At 41.6% G+C, this 15,112-nt stretch overlaps 1 protein-coding gene across 1 annotated transcript in view; it reads left to right on the plus strand.

The window, feature by feature from the left end:
• The first annotated feature begins 744 nt into the window (after window positions 1-744).
• LOC124545556 overlaps window positions 745-15,112 on the plus strand; it is a 47,735-nt gene continuing 33,367 nt past the window's right edge. The window contains exon 1 of the mRNA XM_047124506.1: window positions 745-879. Within this exon, the coding sequence (XP_046980462.1) occupies window positions 801-879 (79 nt within the window). The 5' untranslated portion in view covers window positions 745-800. The remainder of the gene's footprint in view (window positions 880-15,112) is intronic.

Consider the following 15,112-nt stretch of genomic DNA (forward strand, 5'->3'; position numbering starts at 1 on the left):
TCTGCTGCCCGGGTCTCGCACAGGATGACATCCTTCTGTCTCATTCAATTAAGGACGCGTTCCGCGGGAAGCAGTACCTGAATGATGGGGAGGCTATTGATGCAGCAAGACATTGGCTCCGACGTCGACCAGTAGAGTGGTACAATGCGGGCATACAGGCCCTGCCAGTAAGGCGTCGTAAGGCCGTTATGTTGAAAAATAGGGTTTTGTAGCCGAAAGAGTGGGGAGTAATATGGTGTATTAGAATCCTGAATAAAACGAATCTGCTTTCAGAGAAAAAACTGTCGCATTGCTTATTGAACGTCTCTCGTATTTCCAAGCGTTGTGCAACAGTGTACTGACGCATCTCATGACAGAAAAAGGAGCAGCACGTGACTCACGAAACATGGCGATGCAGGTTACTGGGGTTTCACAATCACGTTAGGAAAATCACAACTGTCGTGAAGTTTTAAAACACGTTCCGTGGCTGTGTGTGTTCCATTAAAACAATGTTGGTGTCTTAAACAACGTCGCTCCATCAGTGTTATTTTATTTGCTTGTTATTTCCGTTATCTTTCCGAGATGAACTGTAATGGCGACATCGCCTGAGAGAACCTCGATAACGGTGTCACACGGCGCGCTCGGAGCATTTGTCAGCCTGCTTAGCCGTGTTCTTGGAAGGTGATGCGTTGTCAGATATTGTCTGGAATTGGCCAGTTAGGTGATAGGCGGTGGATCACTGATAAGGTGGGACCACACCTGCCCACGGGCGCGTCTGCCGCAGTCCGTGTTTGCCCGCCGTACGCCCAGCAACCAGCACGATGCGCGCACACACGCCCCTTGTTCTCGCCGCTGCCTTCGCCGTCATCGCTGCTGTCTGCACCCACGCGTCTGCCGCCAGTAAGTACCTGTGAAAGCCCAAGTAGGTGGTGTTTCCTGCTGAGCGAAGAAACGGGGAAGCGAAGGGTTTTAACCCCTCTCTCCCGGTCCAGGTTGTAACAGACGGAGCTTTCGTACAGCTCTGGAAGAAGGCAGAAAGGAAGGGAGAGTGAAGGAATACCTATCAGAACACAAAAAGGTGAATATCCTCCTGTTTCTTCTGCTTAAAAGGTAGGGTATTATTTGCCGATACTACCTTACTCAGCGTCTTTAAAAATATTCACAAAAATTGTGGTTCAAATGGCTCTGAGCTCTATGGGACTTAACATCTGAGGCCATCAGTCCCCTAGAACTTAGAACTACTTAAGCCTAACTAACCTAAGGACATCACGCACATCCATGCTCGAGGCAGGATCCGAACCTGCGACCGTAGCGGTTGCGCGGTTCCAGACTGAAGTGCCTAGAACTGCTCGGCCACAACGGCCGGCACAAAAATTATGGCATGCGAACGTATTCGCCCTCTTTTTAACAGGAACTCACTCCCATAAATTCCACGGCCTTTAATTCGCTCACACCTAATAGCCCACCGTTGTAAGTCGCTCATACCCATTCTCCCCCACTTGCCCATTCTCACAGCCCAACACAATGTCATTGTCTCTTTCTCTTTCTCTGTCACCATCTCCTGTCTTACTACTACTGTCTCCTCTCAATGTCACTATCTCCTTCTTGGTCTCACTTACTGTTACTACTTTATTCATCCCTTCCTACTGCTGCTGTCTCTTCTCACTGTCACTATTTCTCTCTTCCTCACTGTCATTGTAATACACTCCTTCTCTCATTATGGGTGACTCTCGCCCACTTCCACTTCCTCTTTCTCTTTGTTCGTCGCTCACTGGCATTGTCTCCTTCACGCTTTACGAAGCATTGTCATCTCATTGTCAAGTATGTTCCATTGCCACTGTGTCCCTCTCTTTCTCTCACTCTGCCATTGTCTCCTTCACTCTTTCTGTACTGCAACAACTGGCTGCTGCCTTTCGTTTCATTCTCATTGCCACTCTCTCCTCTCTCAGCATAACAAAGCGCGAATATATTTGCATGCCAAAATTTTTGGAAAACTCTTAAAGAAGCTGAGGAAGGTAGCATGAGGTAGCCGGCATCCAACCATTGAGCCACTCCTTAAAACACCAGCATATTCGCTACCAGTCACAATAAAAGGTTATTTATTTGTCACACGACCGGATTCGGGCTTGCGCCCATCCACAGGTGTTTATACAGTGATCTCCAGCAGTATAAACATGAACATGAATGTATAAACACCTGAGGATGGGCGCAAGCCCGAAATCGGTCGTGTAACAAATAAATAACCTTTTATTGTTTCACCAACTGCGACATAATCGCGTGTACAAACAGTGATCCAATACTGTAAAATGCTTATTAATTCCAGTCTCTGATCGCAAATGAATCATTCATTTGTGATCAGAGACTGGTATAAACAAGCATTTTACCTTTTATTGTGACTGGTAGCGGATATTTTTCTACACTCTATAAAGGAACAGTCACGGAGTTCGACAGCATCCATTATGGATAAAATTCACCAGCATATTCGCCGTTTTTGTTCTCTGATAGAATCTTTTTTCCACTGCTTCAGGTATTTTCCCTGCCTCAGTAGCGCATATCACTCAGATGAAAAGAGCTTTATGGGTCAGTAAAATTTTGATAGTTTACTCACGTGAAACTCAAATAATGCAAAACTAATTTCACACCTCTGAACCAATTGTACGTGCAAAAAAGTTTTGGATGTGCTTTTGTACTACAACTTGTGGTTCCCAGAAACCTTTTGATGATAACGTAGACGTTTACAGAATATTTGTCAGTGCTACGTCACTTTATAAAATACGTTTTAGCGCCACATCGGATTTTACGTGAGTATCCTATGCGTACAAATAGGATAACTTCGAGCCTCTGAATCTCTGAAACGGTAAAGATATCAAGAAAACGTTCAAGGTTGATCGAGAAAGGGATCTTAGTAATACATTGTAAAACTACAGCCTTCTTGTGTGTAGGCGTTTTGGAATCTGGGGCTCGGTTTTGGTAACCAGAATCCATGTTTTTTGGAACGTTTCTCGACAACAGACAAAGATTTTTGAAAGAAGGGTTATGACACTTTTAGATAAATGTCCAGAGGATATGCCGATAAAATTTGAGCAACTTTCTGAGTTTATTTATTATTTAGATTTCGTCTCACGCCGGATTTTATATGTATGTTTTATGTGTAAAAGCAGGGTAACTTTGAACCTCTGTATCTCGGAAACGGATAAAGATACCAAGAATATTTTCAAGTTCATTCGATATAGAGATATTAGGAATATATCTCAAAAATTTCAGCCATTTACTGTACATTTCCGTTTTGCAATCCGCGGCACGGTATTGGTACCCAAAAGCCATGTGTTTGCGGTATTTCTCGATATTGGATAAAGATTTTTGGAAACAAGAAGATGGCACTAATAGTTAAATGCCCCAGGAAACATACAATCAAAATTTGAGCAATTTGTGTTAGATATTCGCTGCTGATGGTGAATAAATGGTCAAAAGACCCGCTGCTGAGGGCGAGAAATTGGTGTAAAACTTTGTTTTTAGGTTTTCTCAGTAACCGCCCATGAACTGAACGGTGCTTCTATAATCCACTTACGGCACACCCAGACAACATCTAATGCAAAAAGAACCAAGCGATTTGCTTCATTTGCCTAAGCTGGAGGAAGTGTGCTAAACTCAAACGTTGACAATGTGCTGTTGGATAGTTTCAGTATGACGGGAATATAAACAGATACTAGTCCCAGGGCTATCCAAAACACTTGGGCCTGCCTTTCTATCACCAACAGGAGTGAGGTATGAAGACCGGAAAAATTCTGTTTTTATGCGTGCCGTCTTCGAACTTATTGGTAGCTCATGCTGTCGCTTGCGTACCGATTAGGTTGTAACGTCCCTTGACCTGGAGATCGATACAGACAGAGCATAACTCGGAATGTTTCAAGCGTGGGGAAGAATATGTGCTGTGCCCCTTCAAAGCAATCATCCCGAGATTTGCCTGCAGCTATTGAGAGCATCCCGAGATTTGTCTGCAGCGATTTAGAGAAATAAGAATGGTCGGACGCCTATTTGAATCGTCGTCCTCCCGAATACGAGTTCAATGTGCTAACACCGCACCGTTCCGCTCAGTAATGCGGGAAGATATTGGCAATGGCTTTGTCAGGTGCGAGTCCAGGGTTCGTATCTGGGGAGGGGTCAACGGGAGGTGGGGGGGCAGTGGTTAGTTTATTTTGTTACTGTCTCTCTACGATCCCACTCCAACGTAAATATAAGTTGCCGTCATCTCCATTTCTATCGCGTGACAGATGCCTGCCATATTAATAATAATCAGAATAAAAGACATAAAATGTTTTAATATGATACTATAAAACTGTTCCTCTTCATCTCTTCATCACTGCATACACTCATTTGAGACTGGTTACCATGCTGAAACCTTCGTCTCCTCCAATTTTTATCTCCCCGCATTTTCTTCCTTTACCAAATTCAAAATTCCTTGATGTTTCAGGATGTGTCATACCAATCGAGGCTTTCTTTTAGTAAAGTCATTCTATAAATTTCTTTCGCACCCAATTCAAGTTAATAAATCCTCATATTTTATTAATTCTATCCACACAATCTTCGTCATTTTTTTTCACAACAGCACGTTCCAGGAGATTCAATTCTGTTCCTGTCTGGACTGCTTATCACTTTCTCCAGACAAATACCTCCAAATTAGACTTACTAGCGTTTAAATTGATGTTAAATGTCAAAAACTGCCTCTTTTTTTCTGGAATTATTTTATTGTTATTATGTCTGCATTTTATATCCTCTGTTCCATAGCTATCAACCCATACCATTTCCTCGTTTTCTTTTTGTCAGTATTTTTCCTACGATCTCATTTAGAGACACTATACATTTCGTTCACCTCATCTTAAAGCCTTTTGCCGTGTCTGACAGAATTTCAGTGTCATCGGCAAACGGCAAACTTTCCATTGCTTTCCCCTTCAATTCCCTTTCTACGTTTCTCTTTGATTTCCATTGCAGTTTGCTCAATGTACTATCGAATAACATGGGGTATAGGGCACAGCCGTGTTCACTTCTTTCTCAACTGCAGCCCTCTCATATTACATGCCTCTAGTAAACGCCGTCCAGAATCCGTCCAAGATGTCAACCTTTCGATCCATCCATTTTATCGCTGGCACCTTGAGAATTTGAAAGATTGATTTTACAAGCACCTGTAAGAAATTGCAACTTATAGAAATACAGCACTAAAAATCATGATCTCTAAAATGTAAGGAGTACATGTATTACAAAAGATTTTACTGTTAATCTAGTCTGCATTCAATGTTAAAGTTGTACCTTTTTCGTTTCATCATGAAACATATTCAATAAGCTGCCAGATGGTCGCGAATGGAACAGTGATTCAAAAGGAATGGAATAAATTTCTTCATTTCACATGATCACAGACTTGTACGTCCTACAGCTTAAAACAGTAAAATAGGTCATGATGAAAAGCGTTATTGACATATTTGTGAAAATTACGCCCTTTAATTATGACGAGACATACCAGTTTTAAAAACATGTCCTAATGTAATGGAGCCATAGTGGCATTGTCAAATGATAAACACAAAATCAGCACCAGCATCGTCACACATACTGGTTCACTCATTAACCGGGTCGGATCATAGCTACAGTCAGCCTGTGGAAGGATGCCTTTACCTGGCGGCATTCTTAACAGCACATTCAAGCAACAGAAAAATGTCGTGTGTTACACGTATCCGCCTAATTCTAGAATTACTCGCCATTGCTCTTAGTAATCATGCTTCTTTACTCTCCGATGACTGTGAAATTTGGAAACTAATGTGCGTTAAATACAAATATTTTTAGCAATATATTTTACGGAGCTCCATGCCCCTTCTCCCCCTCTTTTCCCTCCCCCTTCCCTCCCCCTCTCGCCATTAGATCCACCCGCACCTAGCCTCCGTTAAGTAATCATCTCAGAATACGCAACAGGGAAACATCCGAAGCGCAAATCAGCTGGATGGTGATTAGGCCACTGGTGATCCCTTTTGTGAGTACAATGCTCCAGCAACTGCAACATCGTGTTCTGAGGTGCATTTCCTCCCCCTACCCCCTGGCGTCTCCCAGAAGCCAGCAACCGCTTCCTGTTGACAGAAATTACGCGTTACATTAGCAGTCGCATTTATCCTGTTTTCCAAGATGCATTTCGGTGAATTATACCTCCATCATGACGTCAATTTATGCCAATAAGGCAAGTACGCATTGATGCAAGATTTTGGGTAACATATGAAACTGTCTAGCTTTTTGATCGCAGAGGTGAACACTAATGTAAATGTAGATCCATCACTGGCCACAGGCTGATTTTCCAGTCGGATTTGCATCATACGCACTTTCTACAAGACTGAAATAAGCAAATATGGCGTATTAAAAACGAACAGGTGCGAAGAACATATAATAACGATTATGAAGTACCATACTGCTTGACAGTAGTTTGCCATTGTCTTCCTCCGGTCGTAATGGGGATGAATGATGATGATGAAGACGACGTAACAACACCCAGTCATCTCGAGGAAGGTGAAAGTCCCTAACCCCAGCGGGAATCGAACCTGGGTCCCCGGGCTCAGAAAGCGAGAACGCTACCGCGAGACCTCGAGGTGCGGACAGAAGAACAGATACGAGTAAATTAAAACAGTTGTATATGAAATATGTCATTGTTGGCAGCGTTATGTGATCAAAACAAAGAGCTTTCTAAAGAAATACCTTTTCCGGTTTCTGCCGCCAGACAATGTTATAGGTTACGTAAATACATCCACGTTTTATTCTCATAAATCTATGTGATGACACAAACAAAAACCTTTGACACAGGTTGTCAGCGGTGGAATAAGTTAAATGTGACTAGCTTCAGAAATTTGTTGTTTCAGTTGGTATTCACAACGGTTAACGTCAAGCCTAATTTTTCGAAAGTTAACGTTTAACATTGCTTTGAAGTCACGAACGTTGAGAGCATCGTTGAAGGCATCGTTCTTAGAACATTAGAGCCTAAGGACCCATAAAAAGAACATTTTAGAATACTTCCAATAGCGCTTGATGACAGATATCCAGTCAAAAAATGTGTACATCTTCGGAATGGAGATCGCTGTAGTTAAGCAGTTCTGATTTGTGTCCAATAATACCAATCGCCTGAAACTGACGTAATCTGCTTTTTTTTCCTTTCCGGAAACGTGTGATTCATATTACAGAGTTATCAAACGGGGTCAACGACATGCACGGGCATGCAAAGAACTTGTGACGTCACACTAGTCCGCTTGTCCGTCACACTCCGCGAACGCTCGGCTCCGTGCAGGACCCACGGGAAATCAATATGTAATTGAAAAGGCACCCACTAAAGGTCTTAATTTTGTCGTGTTCTATCAAAAGCTTGCATGCATTTAAACACGCTGTCAAGGATTATTAAACTCGTCTGAAATAGTTACACGCTCCCTGCCGGAGACGGCTGCTGGTACTCGTAAAACCTGCGGTGTCACGTGCTGTGACGTACGCGCCATGGCCTGTCTTTCTGGTGGGACTGGGTATCAAAGCGGGGACGACAACTTAACTGTTTCCTCGTGTAGCCATAATTCAACACCAGATGAGTTGATGTGTATAGGAGGGCCATAGTATGATTCAGTCTTTCCGAAACGCATCACATATGTAGTTGATATTTGCTGCCGATACATTACAAAAATTGTAGCTTCCCTTAAAAACCGGTCTGAACTTATAATTGCTTTAGACAAAAGCATCTTAGGAAGTCTTGTATCGATCACGAAAATAATTTTATTTTTCATACCACGACGCATTTCGGGAAAACCCCATCATCAGATCTATTTAATGTAATACATCTTGTCAGTTCCTACGTCATTCCGTAGCACTATCAGTTTTATCCTCGAAGAAATAAATAAATTTCTGGACTATTCACTATCAGTCATCATCATCCTTTCAGCCTCAGTCCATCTTAGCCTTCTTCTTCCTGAGTCTCTCCGGCGAAAACGTCTATGACAGTGCCATTTTTGGGACCTTGTATTGCCCACTCTCTTCCAATTGCTTCTGTATTCCTCCACTTTTTCCCGTTCTGCAGATATTTGTACTTCATCCCATTATCCCATTTTCTTCACTTATTAACGTGTGTATCCCAGGAGCGTTCCAAGGAATTCGGTTTCTGTAGCTCGTATATGGCTGAGGCCGCTCTGTCTTAATGCCCACGTTTCAATTCCATATAGAGTAACCGGCACTGCCATATCCTTCAGCTTTACTTCGGTTTCGGCGTTGTCAATTTTTTTTTCTAATGCTTTTACGGATTGCGTGGTACCTTCCTAATTTATTATTTGTATCTCTGTTGTAATTATAGGAGATATCACAGCCTAAATAATTAAACTGTTGAAGACTGAAGGTCAGGATTTACGTCAGATTACGTCGACTTCTTGCCACGATATTTCGGCTGACAGACATTCACCCATCGTCAGATGAGTATTTTGCCAAAACACTCACCTGAATGGTTGTCAGCCGAAATATCATGGGAAGAAGTCGATGTAATCCAACTACAATCCCGAAACTCCATGGAATACTCTTTACGCCTGGAAAATTTCAAAAACTGCAAGTCAATGCTTTTTACTAATGCTTCGTTCTTCAGGATTAGTAGAAAGATCTGCCTTAGGGTTAAACGAAATACTTTTATAGTGTTCAATTCATTCTTCATGTGTTATCACGTCTGTTGTCTCCTTCTGGTTTATTTAAATGCTTTAATAATTTATAGGAAGTTTTGTATTTAGTATACATCGTCTTCCACATTACTCAAGAATTTTTCCCAGTTGATCTTGTTAGAGATTCTGCAATATATATTACCAGTTATTGAGGTTATTACCTCGGCGTGTAAATCTGTCCACTTCATGGGATGCGGGAAAACTTGAAAATGATTTTGTTAATTACAGTACTATGTCTGTAACGCTCAAAGTGATTTTCATAGTTTCTGCCTCTAGTCACGCAGGTCTGAAACACATCTGCCTTTTCTTTATCTGCTTGTGAGAAAACTCAAACCCGTGTGTCTTTATTGATTCATCACTAATAAGTAGTCGATGTAGCCAGTGAAAAATTATGGTTTTTGTATGCCGACTGATCTCAAAACATAGTAAAAACTATCCGTATATCTACTGATTTAATATAATTCATTGTTCGATATCTACAGAAATAATCCCACAAAAAAATATGAAGTGTTAGATTTACTGTTGTCTATTCTGAAACTTCCAAAATCTGAACTGTGTGCTACATTATCAGTTACGTTCCCAAGCTAACTTCCCAAATAACTGTTATAACGGCCTTCTGTCTGAATAGTGCAAGATCATTTGGATTCGTGACCACTTCAAAACACCCGGTCGTGCCGTTTAGGGGTGGTTGTGTTTCACCAAATGAGGTCTAGTGTTTGAAAGTACTTGAATTTTCATATCGTTTTTATACTCCCAAATGTGACTTTTAGTGATGGACAGATAGGTGAAGGTCACTAAAATTGTGTCTCCACTATTGATAGCTTACTCATATTACCTTGCGTTATGCAAACATGAAATATTCTGTTAGCTTTTCCTACCCGCTCTCATTATTATTTTCGACCTTTCTCTCTATTAGCATCAAAACATCTTTTTTGAGATCGACGGCTATGAAAAAGGGTGTCGACTATGATTCTTGGTACGAGCGGTCAATAGGAAACTTATGCGGCTGAGATATACCGTAGCGATGCTTCGAGTTTTGATTACAGTGAATAGGATAAAAATACAGTCTGAGAAGATGGGCGGTAGGTTTTGTCATTGCCTTTTCATAGTAACGATTACGAGTGAAAGGACGAAGTATTCGGGAACAGCAAAACGAAAACGTTTGTGCAGTCATCCATATTTGGATTCTCTGTCTTCAGGTAATAAATACTCCCACCCGTTATTCTCTGTCACATCTGTTCCAACTGAAGCAATGGTCCTTGTTTACTAATAAGGAAGTCGGAGACATCGGAAGTTCTGATATTCATATTTTTTACTCCGCTTTTTACCATAGTGTTTAGTAACCCGTCAGCTTACCCACGTGGACGTGTGTTATAGAAGCAACACGACATGATGAAAAACAGCTTAGTGCCTACACTGGGAACCCAAAACTTCTATAGATCTCTAGGTTAAATTACAATAGTTCCCAGATATATGTCCAGAGCTGCGACTGCATGCTTCGAATATCCAATCCTCTATGCGTGTTTCAGCAATAATATGGTCTGTTCTCCCACGCATATCTGCATCTGGCTGTCTTCATCTGCTGCAGAATGAAGTTCCCGCCTCTTACATTCTCTTTGTAGAATAATGGAGGGTAAAGCAAGTCTTTGCTATAAGTATTTGCAATGAGCGGGAAAATGCCTCCCGTGGACACTGTTGCGACAGTGTTGCCAGCAGTTACGCCTCCGATAAGGCCGCACCCATGCTCCGACAGTTTGTTGCCAAAGTCTGCCTACGTGGCCAAGGCTGGACTAGCAGCGCTCGAAATCGCTCTTATCTTACATCCTGATAAGGCCCATTCGTTCCAACAAACCTCGTTTTTTTCCGCTCTCTTCGACCATTGAGACGCAGACCGAATTTCAAACATTTGGACTGATTGTATGGTTGATTTGGGGGAGAGGAGCAAACAGCGAGGTCATCGGTGTCAGCGGATGAGGGAAGGATTTCGGCCGTGCACTTTCAAAGGAATTAACCCAGAATTTTCCTGAAGCGATTTAGGAGAATCACGGAAAACATAAATAACGATGGCAGAACAGGGCTTTGAACCGTCGTCTTCCCCAATGCGAGTCCCGTGTGCTAACCACTGCGCCACCTCGCTCGGTATACGTTTGGAGATGACGACCCCTTCCACCAGTTTACTTTTCTTAACAGTGAAACTGACATTATAAACTGTGTTGACGGTATTGTTTCCCATGATCTTCATAACAGGGCCGCATTGAGACTGCGTTGTTAGTCATTAAGAACTGTAGTATTATCGTCCTTAATGTGTACTTCTTCAGTGTTAAATGACAAAGAAATCAGTGTGTAAAGAAAGAATGTTGTGGCTCAACATCGAAGTCATTAATACACGGAATGGTAATTCAATAAGTTAATCTATTTAAGGAATTATCTCTGAGTTCGCCTGAAGCGATTTCGAGAAACAACATTCGAATTATTCTCGAACGCTGTGCAACGTCCACCACATGGTGACTTTCTTACTATAAATATTTGCACTGCACAACACAATGAAAGGGTCACTTTTTCGAAACCCCTTAATTGCCTCCCCTTTTTGAATGGCCCCTATTGGTTCCACCCTGTACACCATAGCAAACGTTGGGGTGACACTCCCTCCCCCCCCCCCCCCCAAAGGGTTGCCATCACATTCAGTGTGATTATTGAGCCGTGATGTCCTAAGAGAAGGATTGAATCGTCCGGGAAGGGGGGGGGGGGGCTTCAGCAGTGTCAAAGAATGTGAAGAACATCGTGCTGTTGCTCATCGCACTGCGAATTGTCGTTTCCGACCACGGAATGTGAGGGATTCAACGCACCAAGAAAAGTGATTACACTGACGTCCATTTTGCCGCCGATTCTGAGCGGCGATGTGTCTGAAATATTTTCCTCGGCCATCCATAAGAAAACCGCGTGATTTCAAGGCTGGGCGTCGCGGTTCTCACCTCCATCGCAGAGGCGTCAAATGAAGGGTTGAAAAATGTGGGTTAGAGGGGCTGTGAGGACATTGCCATTTATGCGATTGCAATCTTTCTCGGCGTATTCCAGTGATGAATTCTTCTCGAGTTATCAGCCGAGTGGTGGCGTCGTCTTATCGCTACGTTTCAATAAGTTTCGTACCCAGCATCTTCTGGCGAAGATGATGGGTACGAAACTCATTGAAACGTAGCGACAAGACGACGCCACCACTCGGCTGATAACCCAAGAAGAATTCATCAGCGAAACTGCCATTGTGTGACACGTCCACAGTGAACTGTGGTGAAATTTGGTGCCAATGTGATATCATTAAGCCAACCACCTTAACAGCTCACAAGAACGTCTGAGCTTTGATTTTTTTTTCCCCGCATGTCTATATTTTGCTGTTTGAGGCTTCACTCAACCCTAGGCTGACGTCGCAGGTCGCCACGCTTTTGCACCGTTACACAGTAACGTTCTAGGCACATTTGAACCAAATTTTAAACTTCCACGTCGCAATAGGACAGAATTAGAGGGTTTAGAGACCCTTTAATAGGGTTACACAATGAATGTAGGTTAGAAACATATATGAAGATGGTCGTCTGGGTTCATGACCCAGTCCAGATTAAAGTTTTAATCTGTCAGCATTTTTCAAAACAGTGCACACTCGGCAGTAGAGTGATAGGTTCAATTTGGATATAATCCCTGGCTTGAGCGGAAGCTATTTCTCCGGTACGATGGCTAAGTATGGGGAAACCATTCAACTCTTCCTCCTTTTACTTGAACTGTTCCTGAGCTTTCTGATACTCAATCGATTATTAGCCTAGTATTTGTTATTGAATTAATGAGTTATTTCAACACTCTCAATGATTATTTACAGGGAAAGGGTCAGTTAATTGTATCTCTGTTTTCTAAAATTTTCTCAATGCAAATGAAATTGGAGATACGGGGGAACCACTGCCAGGGCTATAATTTCATGTATTTTCCGAATATTACGAATTTCACAACTAACATTAACAACGACATTTTTTAATAATTATCTCCGTCTCTCGATAGTTTAGATGCAGCATTCGTCAAAATATTCGAAGATCTGAGGTCACTTGCTCTGGAATTAATATTTTCATGTCACCATATGCGATTGAGAACAGAACTGTGCGCAATTAGAATTAAGGGTCTGCAATGTGACCGCATTATTAAGGAGAAGTTTAAAATGACGAATGAATTCGTATACTAATATTATGAACAGGATCATTACTACTCTCCATCCAGCGGAGATGCTGAGTCATGGATAGGCACAACAAAAAGGCTGTCAGAAAATTAGCTTTCGGCCAACAAGGCCTTCATTGAAAATAGACAGCATACACACACACATTCATGCAAACACAACTCGCACACACATGACAAGTATCTGGCTGCTGAAGTCATTGTTTAATTGATATATCATGCATTTATGTGCTTGCAGTTTTAGTTTGAAAAGGATGGGACAGGTAGTCGGCCGTCATAGTATGGACCACCCTATTAGTAGTGTATCAGTGGGCTTTCAAGGTCATGATGTAAACTGATACCCTGCCCATGCCTCTGGGGAATTATGTGTGGTACATTCAAGATCAGAGTGTAAACCTGATACCTGTCGTGTCCGTCCACACATCTCAGGCAACCGTACAATGTAAAAATTGCACAAAATTAAGGACACCCATCCATTGTGATGCTTCAATCACCAGATTCAGGATCACCAATTGTAATAGGTCACCCTCCTCTAACATTACCTTTCTTTTTTATTAATTTATTTTATTTTATTTTTTATTTATTTATTTTTTATAGAAATTACCTATACCATGTATACTATCAATTCTTGTATAGGTGAACATTCTCAGCTGTTTAACTAAATGAACTTCATATGATTTTGTATATGGTGTACTATATTTCAGGCTGAAATGTATAAAAAAGAAATTAATTTGTTGCAATCATTACGTACTAATATGTATATGCAGTTACAATTACTCTTGTTTTAAAAATATTTGAAATTATGAAATATCTGACTTATTTAAAATTCATATTATTAATCGCACAATCTAATGCTAATTATTAAATTTATTTCTGGATTCATTTATAAAATAATGATATAACTTAGTAAAGATTCTTCTTTTGTCAAGAAGATTTGTAAACTCTTTTGCTTTGTAAACTGTTTGGGAATATAGTTATTACTGCAGAATGTAAGGGAATAGTGAGCATGCCTCTGCTGGAAATGCACATGTTTTTTAATTTTGTCATAAACACTTTAATTGATTGTTGTATGAAAATGGAGATTAGAAGTCAGTGTGACATAGAAGAGTGGGATAAAATAAAAGAACATCATGACAACAGATAGTACATCAGTTATTTAGTCACCTGGAATCACATAAGTCAAAATTCCAGCCACAAGAATGTACCCCTAGACACAAGAACTGCAGCCAACAACAACAACAACAAGAGAAAATGATGATAAGTAAAAAGTTTTTCTTTCTATATCTTACGCCTCTCGAAGACTTTGAAACTAATGAAGACACTAAGAAAAATTTAATAGGTATGTGTGGGAGGGTAAGATTACAAGTGTGGGCATTACCCATGATTTGTTGACTGATAATGAAGTTTTGTCTGTTGCAGAAGAAGAAAGGACAATTATTTGTGTATTTGCAGTTTTTATGTTAGTGGACTTCAATCACTCGATGAAAGCAGACCTGAGAGCTGACCACCAAAGTCATACACCATTCAGTTTTATTCTTACTTTCCACGGAGTATTTTTGGTTCTAAATATTAAGTGAACATCTTTTTTCAGCCTTACAGCTTTGCAAATCGAAACATCGGTCACAAATGACAGATAGACATCTGAGGGCCGCTCTACGACTCTGCATTACAAGTAGTACTAGCCCAAGTATTCCCTCGCGTACAGCAAAACAGGAGATATATATATCGTAATATACATAAATGAGAAATACCAATACCTGCGGTTTGTATGTAATTTAAATACATTACATAATAATAAGACAGTGTTAGGTTTAACCTGCCGCCACTGAATCCCTATCCGTCCAGGTATGACGCAACACCCGCAGTGCCTGCCCGGTTAAATGTTCAAGTGTGTGTGAATTCCTAAGGGACCAAACTGCTTAGGTCATCGGTCCCTAGACTTACACACCACTTAAACTAACTTATGCTAAGAACAGTACACACACCCATGACCGAAGGAGGACTTGAACCTCCGGCGGGAGGGGCCGCTGCCCGGATAAGCTGGGCACCCTCTGTCGCTCGGCCTCGCCACCCTGTGGCTGTGCTTACAGGTAAGTTACCCGCGGTTACGTCACGTCCGCCGGGCTGCTTTGGCTTGGGTAAACGGGAGCCCATCTGACCACATCTAGAGGGTTCATCGGGGCGCGATAAGGGGTGTTTTTCACACCATAACTTGCGCCGAGTCA

Source organism: Schistocerca americana, chromosome 1, assembly GCF_021461395.2.
Source record: "Schistocerca americana isolate TAMUIC-IGC-003095 chromosome 1, iqSchAmer2.1, whole genome shotgun sequence".
NCBI classification, from domain to species: domain Eukaryota; kingdom Metazoa; phylum Arthropoda; class Insecta; order Orthoptera; family Acrididae; genus Schistocerca; species Schistocerca americana.